The following is a 19,783-nucleotide window of genomic DNA, read 5'->3' on the forward strand; positions in this document are numbered from 1 at the left end:
TGACCGAATTCATTTCACCAGGGAGCGGAAGCCTGGCCAAACTTCAATATCTCTAATTGTCTATTACCACAATCGCATGCTGTACAAACATCTAATTCAACCAAGCAAAATACGGCAGCATCATTTTGTGGCTATGTAGCGCCTTCAGACAGCCTGAGCTGTGTAGAGCGTTATATAACTGTTATAACATAACCTGATCAGTGCTCTAAACAGGCTCGTCCTATGAAGTTCAGAATACCTGCACCAGCTTTGAGTGCTTTCGAGAGCACTAGCACTTGTAAGTGAGGATGTTTTACCACTAGGGGTTGGGAAACATTTTATTATGGCCACCTAGGCAGTGATATTGGGAAATTACAGGTTTCAAGAAGTTGCCCAAAGTTCACTCAATTTGTTGTGAGGTGTAGTGAAACTCTCAGATCACATCCCTATGATAGATTTCTATTGCCAAATGCCTTGTGGATGGGAAATTTGGAGCAGCAGCTATTCAGAGATCATCACAACCTGCATCCCTCTCACGGTCACCAGGTAAGAGGTAGACAAGGAGTCAGATCAGGGTTCAGGCAAATGCACACACCTGAGGTAGTTTGAGATGGACATTTTTAGGTCAGGCACTAGCCGAGAGTTTTTAATTTGACTAACATTATGTGTATAATCTGATTGGAAGGGCTTTACGCCAGCCCTTGTCATTCACTGGTCTGTTATGTTACATTTATCTCTGCCCAATACAGCAAGGCGCAATGGGTCAGTCCATTTAGCCATTGGCTAACTTGACAAGCAATATAGGCATTCTAAAGGTTCACAACAAGCACATCCACACACAAAGTAGTTCCCTTCAGTGCCAGGGACTACTATGGCAATGTGCACTTTTTGAGACCAAAACAGATTTTTGTTTCAGCCATGTTGTTTTTTTTTTTTAGATTGCAAAAGCCTGGCCAGCTTCTCCAACAATACAGTTTGCAACAACCAAGACAAAACAAATAAAAGCCCTGACAAATCAGACTTACTGGTTTTGCCAATGCTTTTTTGTTTTTAAAGCTCACAAGCTTGCACTTTACCTAGATCGCAGATGTATAAAAAAAAAATCAGCCAAGTTGTGATTTTTGGAACTTTGCCCATCCCTAATTACCACCAGTATTAAAATTCAGGTACTTTTCCATGAGAAGCAGGTGTGTTCAGGTGCTGTGTACAACAAGAGACTGCAGCCGGAAGCCGAGCTTGACTCGAAGCCCCAGCCAGCCAAAGTGGGATGCCGGCTCGCGCAGGAGCTTGGTTTGGCCACGGGAACCCAGTGCTGATGGATGGGATCTGGTAATGAAATGCTCAGCTTGCTAAGCTCCTTGGGTCGGCACTTTCCCTGGCAGCTCTCGAACAATTTGCTTGAAACATGGGCTGTTTGCTTGGCAGCCGGCAGTAACCATAGAGGGCCGGTCACGCGTTTGTGGTGACGTACTGTACTGAGCTCTTCGCTGCCTGCTGAGCTACAGCCACAGATAATGGCTGTGGTGAAGATATGTGAACGTCTGTGATCTGGTGAATGATAAGATTCCCTGAGAGTAGGGTGACTAAATATAAAACAAGCATTTGCAATGCAATAGGTCTTGTATTTGTGAGAGTTTATGCTATTGGCATTGTAAATAACAATGCCTTTTAATGTATGTGTTGTTTTGAAAAACAACACAAACATAAAAGGCACGGTCATTTACAATGCCGATAGCTTAAACTCTCGCAAATGCGAGACCTATTGCATTGCAAATGCTTTGGCAACGCCGTTTCTTTAAACGAGCTGCATCTGAAGAAAAGTGCGCTTTAGCCATTAAAGTGTAAGCGTGGTATGGGGTACTTTTACAAAAAAAAGCATTTGTTTGTCAAGTTGACAAACAAATGTTTTTTTTTTAAAGCGCCCCATGCCGCGCTTTCACTTTAATGGCAGCCGCGCCCCTTTCTTTAGACACGGCTCGTTTAAAGAAAGAGGGATGTTTTTACAAAAAAATAAGTAGTCCCTAAAGAAATACATAAAGACCTCCAGTGTAAGGAAATTGTTGTTGGCTGGTGCTCCTGGCTCAAAAACGGAAGTGATGTATCAGGAGCACCAGCCAATAAGGAGCCAGGAAATAAGAGTGATGGAGTTGTGACCCAGTGGCAAGCAGCAGGTGTAATTACACTCCATAAAGTGATTACAGCAGGGCTTGCAGACAGCGCATGCGTGCTGAGGCTCGACCTAAAAACTAAAACCGAGACTATTCAATAAAACAGAACACGGAGTACACATTTTTTTTTATCAGCCAAGGGGCACAGAATCACAGCGAGCATCAACCTAGAAAAACAGACGAGGCACTAAGGAAATAAATATAGTGCATTTTGTAAACCCACTGTCACACCTGTTAATTAAATTGCTTTCTGAGAACATCTGCTAACTAGTCCTGCTTTGGAACGGATTTCGGCCCTGGGGAACCGATTCACGGAGCCAGTTCAAATTTTATGGAGAGGGAGGTATGTGGCCCTCCTTCCCGAGCTGAGTTTGGCCCAGGGGACCCCATCCCCGAGGGTCCGGTGCAATTTTGAAGGGAGACGGGTATAGGAAAGTGCCTCTTTTTTACATGGTCACTCCCAATTTTTGCTCACTGGAACTGATGCTTTTGATTGGAAGTGCCCTGGGTTTCCACCTAGCCTGGCCCAGTGTTCTTTCCCTAAAACAGGACAAATATTATTTGTAGCCCACTTGGCAAGGACTTTAACACCGTTTTAAGTCCCGGGTAAATGTACCCAGGGCATATGGACTAAAGAGGGTCCCTAGGGGGCGCAGCATGTATTATGCCATCCTAAAGGACCCACACACAAACTGCATGCAGGCTGCCATTGCAGGATGTGTGAAATGGTGCAAATTATCCTGAAAACACAACATTGCCCACTGCCTGTGGGCAACACCAAAGTACACTGCATGTCCTATATTTAAGTCACCCCTACAACAGGCCTTAGAGCCCTAAGACAGGGTGCATTATAGTACATGTGAGGGCACACCTGTATGAGCAGATATGACCCCTGTGATGCCTAGTTCCATTGCTAGGCTTTGCGAGGGATCAGGAAGCCATTTCAAAAGTACATATTGAGCAATGGTCACCGCTATTTACACCGCTACATAATGGCTTCATTGAATATAATGGCGTTTGGTATCAAACACCTCGCCTTAATAAATCCACACTGATGCCAGTATCTGATTTATGAAGACATGTACCCAGAGGCCACTTTAGGGGTGCCCCCTGTAACCCTACTAGTCTCTTACTGTATTGGTTGACTGGTATCTTCCAGCCGGCCACCACAGACAGGTGTCTGACCCCTTGCAAGGAAGAGCCTAAGCTCTCAGCGGTCCGGAGCATTGCCTGCTCCGGTGGATGGTGTTCACACCTCCTCCAGCTGGACAGGATGGCTAGTAAATCAGAATACTAAGCCAAGAGGCTTCAAAGCCTCTACTGCCTTTAATATGCAACCCCAGCTTCCCCCCAGACCTGGGGAACACCACCCCTTGCCCTAAGGCCCATTTGGAACCAGAGCTGGTAGGAAAATAGATATTCAGGAGGTCTGTTTCACTCACAGGCTAGTCACACCTTTAAAGTGGGCTACCTAGAGTGGACAGCCAAAGAAGGGTTTCGCCATCTTGTTTTTGGTGTTAATAGAGAATTCGGGGTCAGGGTTATGCCCACTCCCCACAGGAAGTGGTCATACAGGGGGTGTAGTCACCTTAGTGGTAGGTAGCCCATTGGCAACTACCACATACTCTCCTAAACGCCCCTAAATTGACTATTTAGGGGAATCCCCAACACCAGACAGACAGATTTGACTTCCTGGGAACCGAAGAGGACAAAGAAGACACAACGCCGTGAGAACCAAGAACCTGCACCGAAACTGGTGCCAAACACTGCCTAGCTGGTTGCTTCTGGACAATTGCAAAGACCCGACTCGTCCTGCAGCTGTGCACCATCCCCGACACTTGGAGGACTGCCCAGCCCTTCGACAACCAGTGATCATCTCCCTTGGGGTGGAGGAGCCGTCTCCCTGCATCTGCAGGCACCGACCACATCTGCTCGGTTCACTGTGTTAGTCATCGGGCCTACTGAGGGAGCAATACTTCAGGAGGACGTTTTCATGGCTCTAAGAGGTCAGCCCCATCTCACTGCTGATATGCCCATGTACACTGCATGTACTATATGTAAGTTACTCCTGCAGCAGGCCTTAGAGCCCTAAGGCAGGGTGCATTATATTGCATGAAAGGGCACACTTGCATGAGCAAATGTGTCCCTGCCATGCCTGGTTCCCTCGCTAGACAATGCAAGCGTTCATGAAGTCATCTTAAGGACATGTACTGGGCACTGGTCATTACAAGTTACCCAGCTAAATGATGGCTTCACTGAACATAACTGTGTTTGGTATCAAACTCCTTGTCTTAATAAATGTATACTGATGTCTGTATCAGATTTATTATGACATGTACCCAGAGGGCACCTTAGAGGTGCCCCCTGAAAACCTACTTGTCCTCCAGTGTATTGGATGTCTGGTATCTCCCAGCCCGCCACCACAGACGAGTTTCTGACCCCCTGAAAGGGAGAGCCCACACTCTCAGAGGTCAGAAACAATGGCTGCTCCAATGGAAGGTGTCCACACCTCCTCCAGCTGGATGGCTAGCAGATTAGCATCTCTAGGCCAGAGGCCCCAGAGCAGGCGGGAAATTAAAAAGTTAGAAGGCGTGTCAGACTTACAGGCTAGATTACTGTTCCATCTCAATAACTGTGCAAAGGTTTAGCAACTTTTTTTTAGACTAAAATCTTGGATATCCAGAGTTCATTGCCTGCCCTCCAATAAGATCTCCCTCCTGTTGTTGTCCTGACTTCGGATAGCCTTAGTAGCAGATTGACTCAAATGCAACCAATCTCCTTAGAACAATCGAAAGAAGTAATCCTCAAATGCAAATCAGACCCCTCTTCGATGCTAGCCAAAGCAGTAGATGTCATCAACCCAGTAAACAATTCCATTTTCAATCAGTCTTTCACTCTAGGATTCCTGCCTGCCACATGAAAACTAACCAACGTTGGTCAGCAGGTAAAAAAGCAGGCTTTAGACGCCAACACCTTTGTAATTACAGGCCAATATCACTTCTTCCTGCCTTTACTAACATGCTTGGAAAATTAGCCAATTTGCAGCTCTCTCAGTACCTTGAATGGGGTTTTGATCCTTCTTGACTTATCGGCCGCCTTTGACACCGTCCAACACTCCATCCTCCTTCACTGATTGTCTGCCTTGGGTACGGTAGTTGTGTGGGATTGGGATAAGTCCTTTCTCGACTCCAGAGGCCAGTCGCTCTTTCTTGCCCCTTTTTCCTCTAAAGTTAAGGCAGCCAAGCAAGGGGTGCTGCAGGGCTTTTCGCTCAGCCCTACCCTCTTTAATATTTTGATGTCTCCGCTGGCCTCTGTGGTGAAGCCGTTCAGATGTCAAATTATCTCATATACGTTCAATGGTTCCCATGCATCGATTGCAACCTCTTTCAGGGAATGCATGCATGCCGTCTTTGATTGCATGCAAGTCAGCCAACTTAAATGCAATCCTGGAAAAGACAGAAATAATCCCTTTTGGTTCTCACCTGTCTAATTGGTGGGAAGATCTCTGGTCTCCTGCGCTGCCGGCCCCTCCCCCTCCAGTTGCTGTGGTTAAAAATGCAACAGTGAAGCTTGACGCTGTTCTTTCTATGCTGCAGCAGATCTCGCCAATGGTGGGCCAATGTTTCGCCATGCTCTGCACCATAAACAAATTCCTTCCTCTCCTCCCTTTGGCTGCTAGGCTCCTTCTGCATCTTCCCAGAAGCTCGTCTGTTTCATCAGCTATGAGAGCTCTCCTCCGGTTTCCTATCCGGAAACTGATTGTATTCAAGGCCTTGGTCCTGGTTCACAGGGCAGTGTTCCTGTCCAGCCTGAGTTATCTGGCAAAGAGATTTGTATATTATCATCCCTCTAGATCACTGAGGTCCTCCTCTGCTTCCCTCTTGTCAATCCTCCGTTTTACACGCGTCCGTAGGGGAGGCAAAGCCTTCTTCTCTCAGACAGCCGAAGCCTGGAATGAACTCCCACTGGAAATGCAGTTGATTTCGCTTGAGACTGGCTTCCATAGAAAACTTAAATCCTGGCTTTTTTTCTCAGTGAGACTGTGAGGCCTGGGGTATTAGTCGTGCGCCTCAGGAGTTTTGTTCCCCTCTAGCGCCGGGACACGCCTCGGAGTAGCCCCACACCCTATAAATTCCATCATTCATCTAAGGTGGGCCACCTGAAGTGGACGGTCAGAGAAGGGTTTCACCATCTTGGTTCTGGTAAAACTAGGAACTCTGGGTCAGGATTATGCTCACTCCTCACAGGAAGTGGTCATATAGGGGGGTGTAGACACCCCAGGGGTAGGTAGTCCATTGGCTACTGTCCTACACTCACCTAAATGCCCCTAAATTCAGTGTTTAGGGTCCCTGACACCAGAGACACAGTTTTGTCTACCTGGGAACAGAAGAACAACAAAGAACAGCTGTCACCGTGAGAACAGAGGACCAACACCCAACTTGGCCCCAAACACTGCCTGGATGCTGACACCTCGACAATTGCAAAACCCTGACTCGTCCAAAAGCTGTGCATCCTCCCAAGCCCTTGGAGACTGTCCAGTGCTTTAACAACCAATTAGCATCTCCCTTAGAATGGAGGAGCCCTCCCCCTGCATCAGCAGGCACCAACCACTCTTGCCCGGTATGCCGTTTTGCTGGCCATTGGGCCCACCGAGGGAGCATCAAGACAGGAAGAGGTGTTCATGGGTCCAAGAGCTCATCCCCATCTCTCCACCAAGTTTTTAGTCGGTAGACCATACAGGCGACCTCCTGCATCAATATCCTGGGTACTGGAGCACTTGCAGCAACCAAGGCTTGTTGAGTAACCAGCCCTGACACCACCACCATCAAAGGGACCTGCACAATGAGGGACTTCAGGACCAAGAGTCGTACACCAAGATTGGCCCTACTGTCTTGTTTTCCTCCCCTCTACTGGTCTAACCGAAAATCGTGAAAGCCTCCAACGCAGGTGGCCAGCCGGCCAAACACCTCTGCACCCAAGCACCACGACCTGGGTTCACGACAACCGACTGCGCCCCCTTCCTCCAAAAACCTACACAAGCTGAGGCCCCATTTGGGTTCTACCAGACTTATCCACAAGCCCCCCCCCTGCCGCCTTGGTTTTCAGGTTTCCATCGACTTCAACTGTATAGCGCTTGAGGCTACCAACCCATCCAGCACCTCAGCACCCGGGCACACCAGGGCAGGTAAACTAAAACTGTTGGTGATTCTTTAAACCTTGGCTACCTTAAGTTCCAAAAGGCCGTATCTGGCTTTCCTCCTATTCCTCCCATTACCGTGTTCGAGGCTCAGACTTCAAAAACTGTTATTTGTGTATTTTAGTGTTTTTTTGTAAAATTCAAAATTCCAAAAGTACTTACCTGATTCCGATGCTCTTGGTATCTAAAATCATATAAAAATCTACGTTATCTTTTATAAACTGGTCTCAGATTTCTTCTCGAGTGTGTGTGCCATTTCTTGACTCTGCACGTACAACGAGTGCTCAACACTCTCCTATGAAAAGCCTAAGCTGCTCGACCACGCTACCACAAATAGAGCACTTGGGATTATTAAAGTAAGCCCCGTAAACCAATAAGACCAATAAGGGTCGTCTGGACTTTTTCCATGGTGTGCCCTTGCATTGGCCGACTACATAACATGCCAGCTTCCTACAGCCTCCCTTTGGGTTCATCCGGACTTGTCCTCAAGTCCCCTCCTTACAGCCATTGTTTGCATTTCCCCATTGACTTCTACGGTGTCGCGCCTGAGGCTGCCATCCCGACCAGCACCTCTGTACCCAGACATCCTAGGGCAAGCAACCCGAAACTGCTGCTGCTTCTTTGGACCTTGGCCCCCTAACACCTTAAGTCCAACAGGGCACCCCAAACTCTGACTGCAAGCATATGATTGCTGTGTAGGTTTTTCCTCCCACAGGATAGAATTACCACATTCGAGACTCCTACTTCAAAAACTGTTATTCGAGTAGTTTTGCTATTTATTTGAAAAATCACCGTCTCTTAAAGTACAAAAATTATTCTAAAGATCTTGGTGTCTAAAACCATATACAAACCTATGTTATTTTTCGAGATTAGTCTCGGATTTGTTATTGAGCATCATTTATTGTGTGTGTGCAACAAATGCTTTACACTCCTCTCTGATAAGCCTAGAGTGCTCAATCACACTCCCGCAAAGAGAGCACTTGGGATTTTTAGATAAAGCCCTGTAAAAACATATTAGTGTCGTTTGGACTTTTTGCATGATGTGCCCTTAAATAAGCAACACTAGCTTCATACTGGGGAGATGAGCCCCCCCCCCCCCCCCACCCCCCGGACTGATTTTGGGCCTAGGGACCCCATCTCACGGGGCCAACTTCAATTTTTTGGGGGAGGGGCACATGCGCCCACTCCTGGACTGATTACGGTTCTGGGGATTCCATCCCCCAGGGACAGCCACATTTTTGATGGGGAGGGGGCATGCTGCTCGCCTCCTTGGGTCAATTTCTGCCATGGGAATCCCATCTCCAGAGGCCCAGCTTGCTTGTTTGGGGAGTGGACACCCAGACCCCCTCCTCAGACTGATTTTGGCCCTGGGGGACCCATCCCCCGGGGCCAGCGCCATTTTTAAGGGGAGGGGGCTTGAGCCCCCCTCCCCAAAGACTGATGTTATGAGGAGAGGTCACATGGCCATGCTCACGGGCCAATTTCGGCCCCGGGAACCTCATCCCCAGGGATCAGCATGCGTTTTTGGAGAGGGGACACCTCGCCCCCCTCCCCAGGCCCATTTTGGTCCTGGCGACCCCATTCCCCGGGGCCCGGCGCAATTTTGAAGGGGGACGGTGGCAAGTGGCTTCCCTCCACGAGCCGATTATGGTCCCGGGGACCCCACTCCCCAAGGCCTGGCATGCTTGTTTGTGGAGGGAGCAGGTGGCCCCCTCTCCAGACTGATGTTGGCCTGGGGGCCAGCTGCGATGTTTATGGGTAGGACGGCAGACGTTCCTTGTCCTTGGGCTGATTTCCGCGCTGGGGACCCCCTCCCCTGGTGCCAGGCGATATTTTTTTAATAGGAGAGGGCACATGTCCTACCTCCCCCAGCCGATTTTGGCCCCTGGGACCTCAGCACTGGTGCAATTTTGAAGGGAGAGGGGGACACGTGGCCCCACAGCCCCAGGCCGATTTTGGCCCTGGGGACCCCATCCCTCCAGGCCCGGGGCAGTTTTGAAGGGGGAGGGGGCACGAAGCCCTCTTCCCCGATTTCAGCCCGAGAACTCCATCCCCTGGGGCCAGCCGCAATTTCTATGGGGATGAGGGCAAGCAACCCTCCTCCCTAGGCGAATTTGGCCCCGGAGACATTGCAATATTTGTAGGGGTTACACTGCCCCCGTCCCGGGGATCACACTCCCTGGAGCCCAGGTCACATTTCATGGGGACGGGAGTATGCAGCTCCCCTTCCCCGGGCGATTTCACCCCTGGGTACCCCCATCCCCGGTGCAATTTTGAAGGGGGAGGGAGGACATGTGGCCCCACTCCCCAGACTGATTTTGGCCCCAGGGATCCCATCCCCTGGCGCCTGCATCAATTTGTGGGAGAGAGGCACGCAGCCCGCCTCCCCAAACTGATTTTAGCCCTGGGGCCAGATGCAAAATCTATGGGGAGGAGGGCACGCATGTAAATGTAAATGTGGGTGTACTTGTAAAGCGCACTATGACTCCAAGGAGTATCCTGGCGCTGAGGACCGCTGGGGAACCCGTCCTGGTTTTCCCTGTGAGATTGTCCCTTTCTGGGTATCTCCAAGGTGAAACCAGGCATCCCCAGCGTATGTGGGGGGCCGTTGTAGAGATGAGGCAAGCTTAATGCCCAGAGTTGCCGAGTGTGTTCCCTGGTTAGAGTAGGCACTGAGGCGAGAATTATTGAGTCCGTTTGACACTGGTCCACGACCCTGCCGTGTCGGGAATTGAACCCTGGTCCCAGGCCATTCTCTGCTTACGGGTCTGCCGACTTTAACCAGTGAGCCACACCACTCCCGAGATCCCCATCCCCCAAACCCCACAGCAATTTTTATGTGGAAGGGGCACGTGGCCCCCTTCCCCAGGTCGATTTTGGCCCGGGAGCCCAATTCTTCTGGGACTCTGCACAATTTTTATGGGGAGGGGGCATATAGCCCCCCTCTTGGACCGATTTCGGCCACGAGGACCCCATCCCCCCAGCCAGCCGCAATTTATATGGGGAGGAGGAGACGCATTTCCCCTCCGACCTTATCCCTTGGGCCAGTTGCAATTTTTTCCTCAGGTCAATTTCGGCCCAGGGACCCCATCCCCAGGTTCCAGCAAAATTTTTATGGGGGGGCGAGGGGGGGTCACGTGGCCCCCTCCCCTGATGAATTTTGGACTGGGGTTCCCATCCTCCTCGAAAGCTGCAATTTTTATGGGATGTATGACGTTACAACGCATGCTTTTACCACGCATGCCTTTACAACGCGGTTTTTACAACGCATGCCTTTACAACGCATTGTGCTTTGGGGCGCTGGATAGTGAATAGTTTAATTTGTGGAGAAGTGTGGCTCAATGATTGTGGAGAAGTGTGGCTCAATGATTAGAGTGGCAGACCCTGATGCAGAGGTCTAGCCTGGGACCAGGGTTCAATTCCCCGCTTCGGCGGGTCTTGGGCTCAAAATTCCACGGACCTGATAATTCTCGCCTCGGTGCCTATTCCAATCATGGAGTCCCACTCTGCAACTCTGGGCAATAGCTTGCTTAATCTCCACAACGGCCCCACAACGCTATGGATGCCTGGCCTCCACCTTGGGGGTGCCCAGGAGTGGACGCCTCACAGGGAAAAGCCAGGATATGTTCCACAGCGGTATTCAAACAAGTGCCTTGAGACCCTTGCGGGTGAGTAGTGCGCTATACAAGTATCAATTTACATTTTTTTACATTTACAATTTACTATTCCAACTCCAGTACCCATGGATAGTAGGGAAGGTGTTGGATAGTAAATTAATCCTATTCCCTATCTTAGAGCGCCCCCCAGCACAATGCGTTGTAATGGTTTGCATTGTAAAAGTTGCGTCGGAAAGGCACTGCGTGGTAAAAGTTGCGTTGTAAAGGTTTGGCAATGGGGACCCAATCCCATGGGGCCAGGTAATATTTGTAAGGATAGGGGGCAATTTTGGCCCTGGGGACCCCGGGCTGGTGCAATTCTGAAGGGAGGGGCACATGGCCCCCTTCCCTAGGACGATTTCGGCCCCAGGGACCCCAAGCCCTGTCATGCTTGTTTGGTGAGGGGGGCATGTGGTCCACCTCCCGGACCGATTTCGGCCCTGTGGACCCCATCCCCTAGGGACCAGCCGCAATTTTTATGGGGATGGAGGCATGCAGCCCTCCTCCCAGGGCCAATTTGGTCCCCAGAGACCCAGTGATGTTTGTGGGGAAAGGGGGCACGGTGCTCCCCTCACCAAGCCAATTTCGGCCCTGGGGAACCCCTCCCCAGGGACCCAGGTGCTTGATTGGGGAGGGGGGCATGCACTTCCCCTAACCTGACCAATTTCTGCCACAGGTGCCCCATCCCCCAGGGCCAGCCGCAATGTTTATGAGGTGGGTGGCTCGTGGCCCCCCTCCCTGGGCTGATTTTATGGGAAATGGGCACGTAGCTCCTCTCCCCAGGCTGATTTTGGCCCTGGGGAACCCCTCCCTGGTGGCACCTGCAAATTTTTGAGGGAGGAAACGTGCCCCCCCCCCCCCCCAGGCCAATTTCAGTCCTGAGAACTCCATCCCCAGGGGCCCAGCGTGCTGGTCTGGGGAGGGGGCAAGCTGCCCCCATTTCCTGTGGCCAGCCACAATTTTTGTTGGGAGGGGGCCTTGTGCCCCCCCTCTCCCCAGGCTGATTTTATGGCGGAGGAGGCTCGCGGCTCCACTCTTGTGGCCAATTTCGGCCCTGGGAAACTCATCCCTGGGGCCAACTGCACATTTCATGAGGAGGGGGCCACTCCCCGGGCTGATTTTATCCCCGCAGACACTATCCCTAGGGGCAATTTTGATGGGGAGGGGGCAGGTGGCCCTGCTCCCCTGAGCAATTATGATCCAAGTGACCCTTTACCCCAGGGCGAGCCACAATATTTATGGGGAGGGAGGCACGCGACCCAGACCAATTTTGGCCCCAGGGACCCCATCTCCCGGGCCTGGCAACATATTCAAGGGCGAGGGGGGCAGGGAACCCATCCCCTTGGCACCACTGCAAGAAATGGTGGTTGTCCTGGTCCCTACCCAGGACACCCACCACACTGTCATTGAGGGCCGTGGGAGGAGCTAAAAGCCCCCCGTGGCCCAGCCAGCTCTTCGTATCCAGCAGAAGCCGGTATTGCTCCCACCACAGGGAGCAGCTAATTATGCAGCTACCCGCTGGTGGGAGCAATATTTAGATCTATTTCCCTGCCTGCATCACTGCGGGCAGGGAAACAAATCTAAGGTCCACTCCCAGCGGGCGGGAGCATATTTGGAGCTCCCGCCAGCTGGTAGCATACTTGGTGTTAGGTCCTGCTTGGCCGGAGATTTCAAAATGCTCTCGCCACACAAGCGCAAACACAGGTTTCCCTGTCCACATTGTGGCTATATCCTAGGGTTAAGATCCCTGGGACATAGCATGTGAGCGGGCTCCGAGGGATGGGGTCCTCAGGCCCATTAATGGCTTAGGGAGGGGGCTGCACCATTAATACATGGGTGGGTCCCGGGGGATAGGGTCCACAGGGCCGAAATCAGCCCAGGGAGTGGAGCTGCGTGCCCCCGCCCCCTTTAGACATTGGCCAGGCCTCAGGGCATGAGGCCCATGGGGACGATGTCAACCCAATAGGTGCTGGGCCCCTGAGGATGAGGTTCCCGGGGCTGAGATTGGCTGGGATGTAGGGGGACATGCCTCCCTCCCTACTAAATATTAGGCCAGGGTTCCTGGGGATGGGGTCCCTGGGCCATTAATGGTTATGGGTGGGGGACTGCACTATTCACATTGACTGGGCCCCACCGGATGGGATCCCAGGGGCCAAAATCGGCCCTGAAAGGGCTGCATGCCTCCTCCTCCTTTAGACATTGGCCAGGGACGGGGTCCTCTGGGCCGATGTACTGTTACCTGCCCCACATATTACATCACTCATGGCATCTTCTATAACATCCTTGATAATATCACTGCAACACTTGCAATAAATTATTGATGAGAAAGTTATAGTTACCTTGGGGGATGAGTTATAGTTTCTTTAGAAAACTATAACTATCTCTTCTGAAACTCTATGGTTTTGTGTGTGCAAAATTGAAACGTAACTATAACGTCCCTGAAACTTTTCGAATTTTGGTAATTTCTAAGGTTTTGAAGAAATACTATTTCTTACCTATAACGTCCCTGTAACTTTTGTTTTGTTCAGTGAATATATATATATATATATATATATATATATATATATTTTTTTTTTTTTTATGGGTTTCACTTACCCAGTGCTTTATTTGTAAAAAACAAAGTGCCAGGACCCTCAACAGGAGGACACTAGAGCTTGCACCATCCGTTGCCCCTGGCAGCACTGCCAATGACAGCACCAACGCACTACTAATCAGCACACTCTTAAAAGTGTGATACTTCATACTATTACAGTCCCACAAAGCTATAATAATGGCTTTGGAGGTAAATACTAATAATTGGAAATGTAAATTGAAATAATAAACAGAAGTTGTTGTGCTCGCACCTAAATTGGCAGACACCACTACCAAGTGGCAGATAGTCATAAGCCCGGTGCATAGCAATTAGAGCACCAGCATAAATTAAGCACTGCACCTGGCATATGCTTACAATTTCGCTATAAAGGCATGCGTGGTAAAGATATTGCATGATCAATGATGCGTTGTAAAAGATGTTTCCCCGTAAAGCGCTCTGATATCCTTCGGGATTAAGTTCACGCTATATAAAACTTTATAAATAAAAAAATAAAATACACTACTTCCGTCTCACCTGCACCCTGCTGGCCCTCGCCCTACTCTGCTCTCACCACACCTGTACTCTACCGCCCTCACCCTACCCTCCAGACCCTCACACTACAACCCTCCCACCTCACCTGGGCCCTGCCGCCCTGCCCCATCACACCTGCCCGTGCTCTCCCAGCCCTCCCTGGCTGCTGCCGCCTCCTGTTTTCCAGCTAGCCTCAGTCCGCCCCAGAGCTCGCGGTAATGACCTCTCCGTGGGGCCTTGCGCTCCTCCCTGAAGAACATTCTGGAAATATTCCACGCGCTTATTAAAGGCATTGCTCAAACTTGGGGCCCAGAGTGCTCTCGGCTTCTCCTGCAGCCGCCGACAGTTCTCGGCCCAATTAGGGGGCCTGGAGACTCAATTATTTACAGGCTGGTGTCAGCCCGGCCCTGGGGAAGCGGATGAAAGTGCGCCGCTACAGAGGGCAGGCGCGGGGCATTCTGGGAGCGGGGAGCCCTCCAAAGGATGAGGCAAGGTCCGAGCATCGCCTTTATTTATTTTTTTATTTATTTTTTTATTTAATGAGATTTGATATAGCACAAACTTTACCCGAAGGTGTCAGCGCGCTTTACATAAGAACCAGTTGCAAAACATAAGGACTAAGGATTACGGTCCATATGTATCATGCAAATTCGCAATCTCTGCGAATTTCGGCCTTTGCGAATGCGAATTTGCTAAATGGAATGTATGAAGCAAAACTGGTGCAAAATAAGGAATCGCAAAATTTGCGGTTCCTTATTTTGCAATTGCGTTAAAGGAATCGCAAATTTTGCGATTCCTCAAATGCAATGTATGTAGCCAAAAAAATTTGCAAAATGCCCTTAAGGAATCGCAAATTACCACCAACTTCTAGTTGGTGATAAGTTGCGAATTCATTGAAAAATGCAAATTTTTGCATTTTTCAAAGTGCCATGTGACGCACATACATGCCCTTAGGGCATGTATGTGCGCCACATGTGCACCCATGAATATTTCAGGGGTGCAACAGGGTGTCCTTTGGACACCCCTGCACCCTTGAAATTATTCTCAATTTGCGATTAGCAAATTGCAAATCGCAAATTGAGAATAACTTCCCATTCATTCCTATGGGCCTCCTGGCCCATAGAAATGAATGGGAAAGTATTCCTTAATTGCGATTCGCAATTTGCTAATCGCAATTAAGGAATTCTAAGGAATCGCAAAAAAAATGTGATTTTTGTACATACATACCCATTTGCGATTCTCAAATAGCGATTTCTTAAAAATCGCTATTTGAGAATCGCAAATGGGTATCTTGATACATATGGCCCTACATGTGTTACATAAAAGATACATACAGAAAAAATTGCAAATGTACAAGATGTAAAGACACACAAGGAAGAGATACAAACAGAAAGAAGAGATACAAATGGAAATACTCTAGAGTCACATAGGAATGGTAGAGGGTACAAAGGTCTACTGCATATACTAGTGATTAGAGTTATCTCTATATATATATAAGGAAGGGATACGAATGGATATACTCTAAGCGTCACATAGGAATGGTAGAAAGTACAAAGGTCTACTGTATATACTAGTGATTAGAGTTATCTCTATATACATAGGGAAGGGCTACAAATGGATATACTCTAAGAGTCACCAAGGAATGGTAGAGAGTACAAAGGTCTACTGTATATACTAGTGATTAGAGTTATCTCTATATACATAGGGAAGGGATACGAATGGATATACTCTAAGAGTCACATAGGAATGGTAGAGAGTACAAAGGTCTACTGCATTTACTAGTGATTAGAGTTATCTCTATATACATAGGGAAGGGCTACAAATGGATATACTCTAAGAGTCACCAAGGAATGGTAGAGAGTACAAAGGTCTACTGTATATACTAGTGATTAGAGTTATCTCTATATACATAGGGAAGGGATACGAATGGATATACTCTAAGAGTCACATAGGAATGGTAGAGAGTACAAAGGTCTACTGTATATACTAGTGATTAGAGTTATCTCTATATACATAGGGAAGGGATACGAATGGATATACTCTAAGAGTCACATAGGAATGGTAGAGAGTACAAAGGTCTACTGCATTTACTAGTGATTAGAGTTATCTCTATATACATAGGGAAGGGCTACAAATGGATATACTCTAAGAGTCACCAAGGAATGGTAGAGAGTACAAAGGTCTACTGTATATACTAGTGATTAGAGTTATCTCTATATACATAGGGAAGGGATACGAATGGATATACTCTAAGAGTCACATAGGAATGGTAGAGAGTACAAAGGTCTACTGTATATACTAGTGATTAGAGTTATCTCTATATACATAGGGAAGGGATACGAATGGATATACTCTAAGAGTCACCAAGGAATGGTAGAGAGTACAAAGGTCTACTGTATATACTAGTGATTAGAGTTATCTCTATATACATAGGGAAGGGATACTAGTGGATATCACCTGGCACGTGACAGAGAGGGGCTATGGGGGTGCGAGCCTCACTGCCCGTCCTGCCCAAAGCATGCACCAAATGTATCTCTGTGTTGGTTCTTGTGTGCAGGCACAATTTAAACGTTTGCATCACCCTTTTCTTTGTTTCCCCTTCTGTGCTTGTTTGCGCCATCTCCCTCTCCTCATTTTCAATCTGCCCACGTCGCTTTCTGTTTTTTTTTTTTTGTTACCATCCTTAACTATCACTATCTCTCTCATTCGTTCTCCATCCTTTTCTCCTTGACTGTCCTTGTCTTTCTTTCCCACCCCTCGTTCTCTTCTCTACAGTTTTCATATTCTGTATCTATCTATCTATCTATCTATCTATCTATCTATCTATCTATCTATCTATCTATCTATCTATCTATCTATCTATCTATCTATCTATCTATCTATCTACCTATCTATCTACCTATCTATCTACCTACCTACCTATCTATCTACCTACCTATCTATCTACCTATCTATCTACCTATCTATCTATCTATCTATCTATCTATCTATCTATCTATCTATCTATCTATCTGTCTACCTACCTATCTTTCTGTGTCTATCTATCTACATACATTTGTATTTGTCTGTCTAATCTCTCTGCTCTCGCTTTGCCATTGGTCACTTGTTATGTTTGACTCAGTTTGCTCTTTCTCGGTCTCTCCTCATCTCCTGTCTTCATCTGTCCGTCTCCCTCTTTCCTGATCTCTCTTCCTTCACCCTGTCTTTCTTAGTCCTCCCTCTTTTCACTCCATCCCTTGGTAACACGGTTTGTTATTCCCTTTTGATATTTCTGTCTCCAGCACTCTCCCACCGACCTCTCTGGGCCTGTCTTCCAGTCTGTCTCTTTCACGCTCTCTTTTTCTTTCTCTCTATCCTGTCCCCTGGCTCTCTCTCTCTCTCTTTCCCTCCTGGAATTCATACTCTCCCACCCCGTTCTCTTTCACCCTCTCCTACACTGTCTCTCCCCACCTGTCTTCCTTTTTCCACCCGCTTCCTCCTCTCGAGCCCTCCCTTCCTCATTCTCTCTTCCTCTCTCTCCTTCCTTACTGTAAGTAGTGTCTACTTAGGCGTGTAGCGCTGCGAGGCTTCCTCAGTGTACTAGGCCTTTGCCTTTGGAGTCATATTGGATGCTGGTGCAGAGACTTTCAGAGAGATCCAGGCCAAGCTAGTAGTAAAGCTCTTAAAACTGACCTCATGTGCTGTGAAATAATGTTATCTCATTGGGGAATAACCAGTGCTTGGTTTTGTGTTGGTGATGGGGACCAGGACTTATTTTTCCATCTTCAGATTTTGGCGAAGAGAGAGAAAAGTAGAACAAGGAGACACAATGAAGAGAAAGAAAGGAACACAGAGACAAAGGGACAAAGCAGGGATGGCAAAGAAGCTGCAGGAGCGAGATAAAGAGGCAGGAAGTGTAGGGGGTGGAAGAAAGAGGCGTGAGGTGGAATCAAGACCTGGCAGCCTCGGTATTCATGAGATAAAGAGGCAGGAAGTGTAGGGGGTGGAAGAAAGAGGCGTGAGGTGGAATCAAGACCAGGCAGCCTCGGTATTCATGAGATAAAGAGACGGGAAGTGTAAGATGGTGGAAGAAAGAGGCATGAGGCGGAATCAAGACCAGGCAGCCTCAGTATTCATGGGATACAGAGACAAGAAGTGCAGGGGAGTGGAAGAAAGAGGCATGAGGCGGAATCAAGACCAGGCAGTCTCAGTATTCATGAGATAAAGAGACAGGAAGTGTAGGGTGGTGGAAGAAAGAGGCATGAGGTGGAATCAAGACCAGGCAGCCTCGGTATTCATGAGATAAAGAGACAGGAAGTGTAAGATGGTGGAGGAAAGAGGCATGAGGTGGAATCAAGACCAGGCAGCCTCGGTATTCATGAGATAAAGAGACGGGAAGTGTAGGGTGGAAGAAAGAGGCATGAGGCGGAATCAAGACCAAGCAGCCTCAGTATTCATGAGATAAAGAGACAGGAAGTGTAGGGTGGTGGAAGAAAGAGGCATGAGGTGGAATCAAGACCAGGCAGCCTCGGTATTCATGAGATAAAGAGACAGGAAGTGTAAGATGGTGGAAGAAAGAGGCATGAGGTGGAATCAAGACCAGGCAGCCTCGGTATTCATGAGATAAAGAGACGGGAAGTGTAGGGTGGAAGAAAGAGGCATGAGGCGGAATCAAGACCAGGCAGCCTCGGTATTCATGGGATACAGAGACAAGAAGTGCAGGGGAGTGGAAGAAAGAGGCATGAGGCGGAATCAAGACCAGGCAGCCTCGGTATTCATGGGATACAGAGACAAGAAGTGTAGGGTGGTGGAAGAAAGAGGCATGAGGTGGAATCAAGACCAGGCAGCCTCGGTATTCATGGGATACAGAGACAAGAAGTGTAGGGGGTGGAAGAAAGAGGCATGAGGTGGAATCAAGACCAGGCAGCCTCAGTATTCATGGGATACAGAGACAAGAAGTGTAGGGGGTGGAAGAAAGAGGCATGAGGTGGAATCAAGACCAGGCAGCCTCGGTATTCATGGGATACAGAGACAAGAAGTGTAGGGGGTGGAAGAAAGAGGCATGAGGTGGAATCAAGACCAGGCAGCCTCGGTATTCATGGGATACAGAGACAAGAAGTGTAGGGGGTGGAAGAAAGAGGCATGAGGTGGAATCAAGACCAGGCAGCCTCAGTATTCATGAGATAAAGAGACGGGAAGTGTAGGGTGGAAGAAAGAGGCATGAGGCGGAATCAAGACCAGGCAGCCTCGGTATTCATGGGATACAGAGACAAGAAGTGCAGGGGAGTGGAAGAAAGAGGCATGAGGTGGAATCAAGACTAGACCTATGCTATTCAGAATGATTAATATTGTCTCTCTTGACTGTTTGTTGTTTTCATTCTAGGAACTGCCTCAGTATTCGGGACCCTTACTGCGGCTGGACTCTTGACGGGACCTGCTCATATTTGGAACCGGGTACAAGGTAACTGCTCAAGTGGATCACTGAGAGCAAGGGACATATATAAGAGGGCACGAGAGGGGAGGTGGGGCACAGAGGGAGAGGAACAGTAAACAATGGAATGAGAGTTACAGGAGACAGAGGTGTATCTGCCAATGGTGCAGTGGGTGCAGTGACACCAGGGCACAAAGGGCCCACTGAACCCTGATAATTTTAATGTTTTGCTTCCCAACCAGCAGTAAAGGGACACATTTCCCTGGCTTG

The 19,783-nt window shown here is 48.7% G+C and overlaps 1 protein-coding gene across 1 annotated transcript in view; it reads left to right on the forward strand.

Moving 5' to 3' along the window:
* The window catches only part of SEMA6B (semaphorin 6B), a 292,947-nt gene that overhangs the window by 264,344 nt on the left and 8,820 nt on the right, over positions 1 to 19,783 (forward strand). The window contains exon 15 of the mRNA XM_086947060.1: positions 19,466 to 19,543. Coding sequence (XP_086803186.1) covers positions 19,466 to 19,543 — 78 coding nt within the window. The remainder of the gene's footprint in view (positions 1 to 19,465; positions 19,544 to 19,783) is intronic.

Source organism: Lissotriton vulgaris, chromosome 12, assembly GCF_964263255.1.
Source record: "Lissotriton vulgaris chromosome 12, aLisVul1.2, whole genome shotgun sequence".
Classification (NCBI taxonomy): domain Eukaryota; kingdom Metazoa; phylum Chordata; class Amphibia; order Caudata; family Salamandridae; genus Lissotriton; species Lissotriton vulgaris.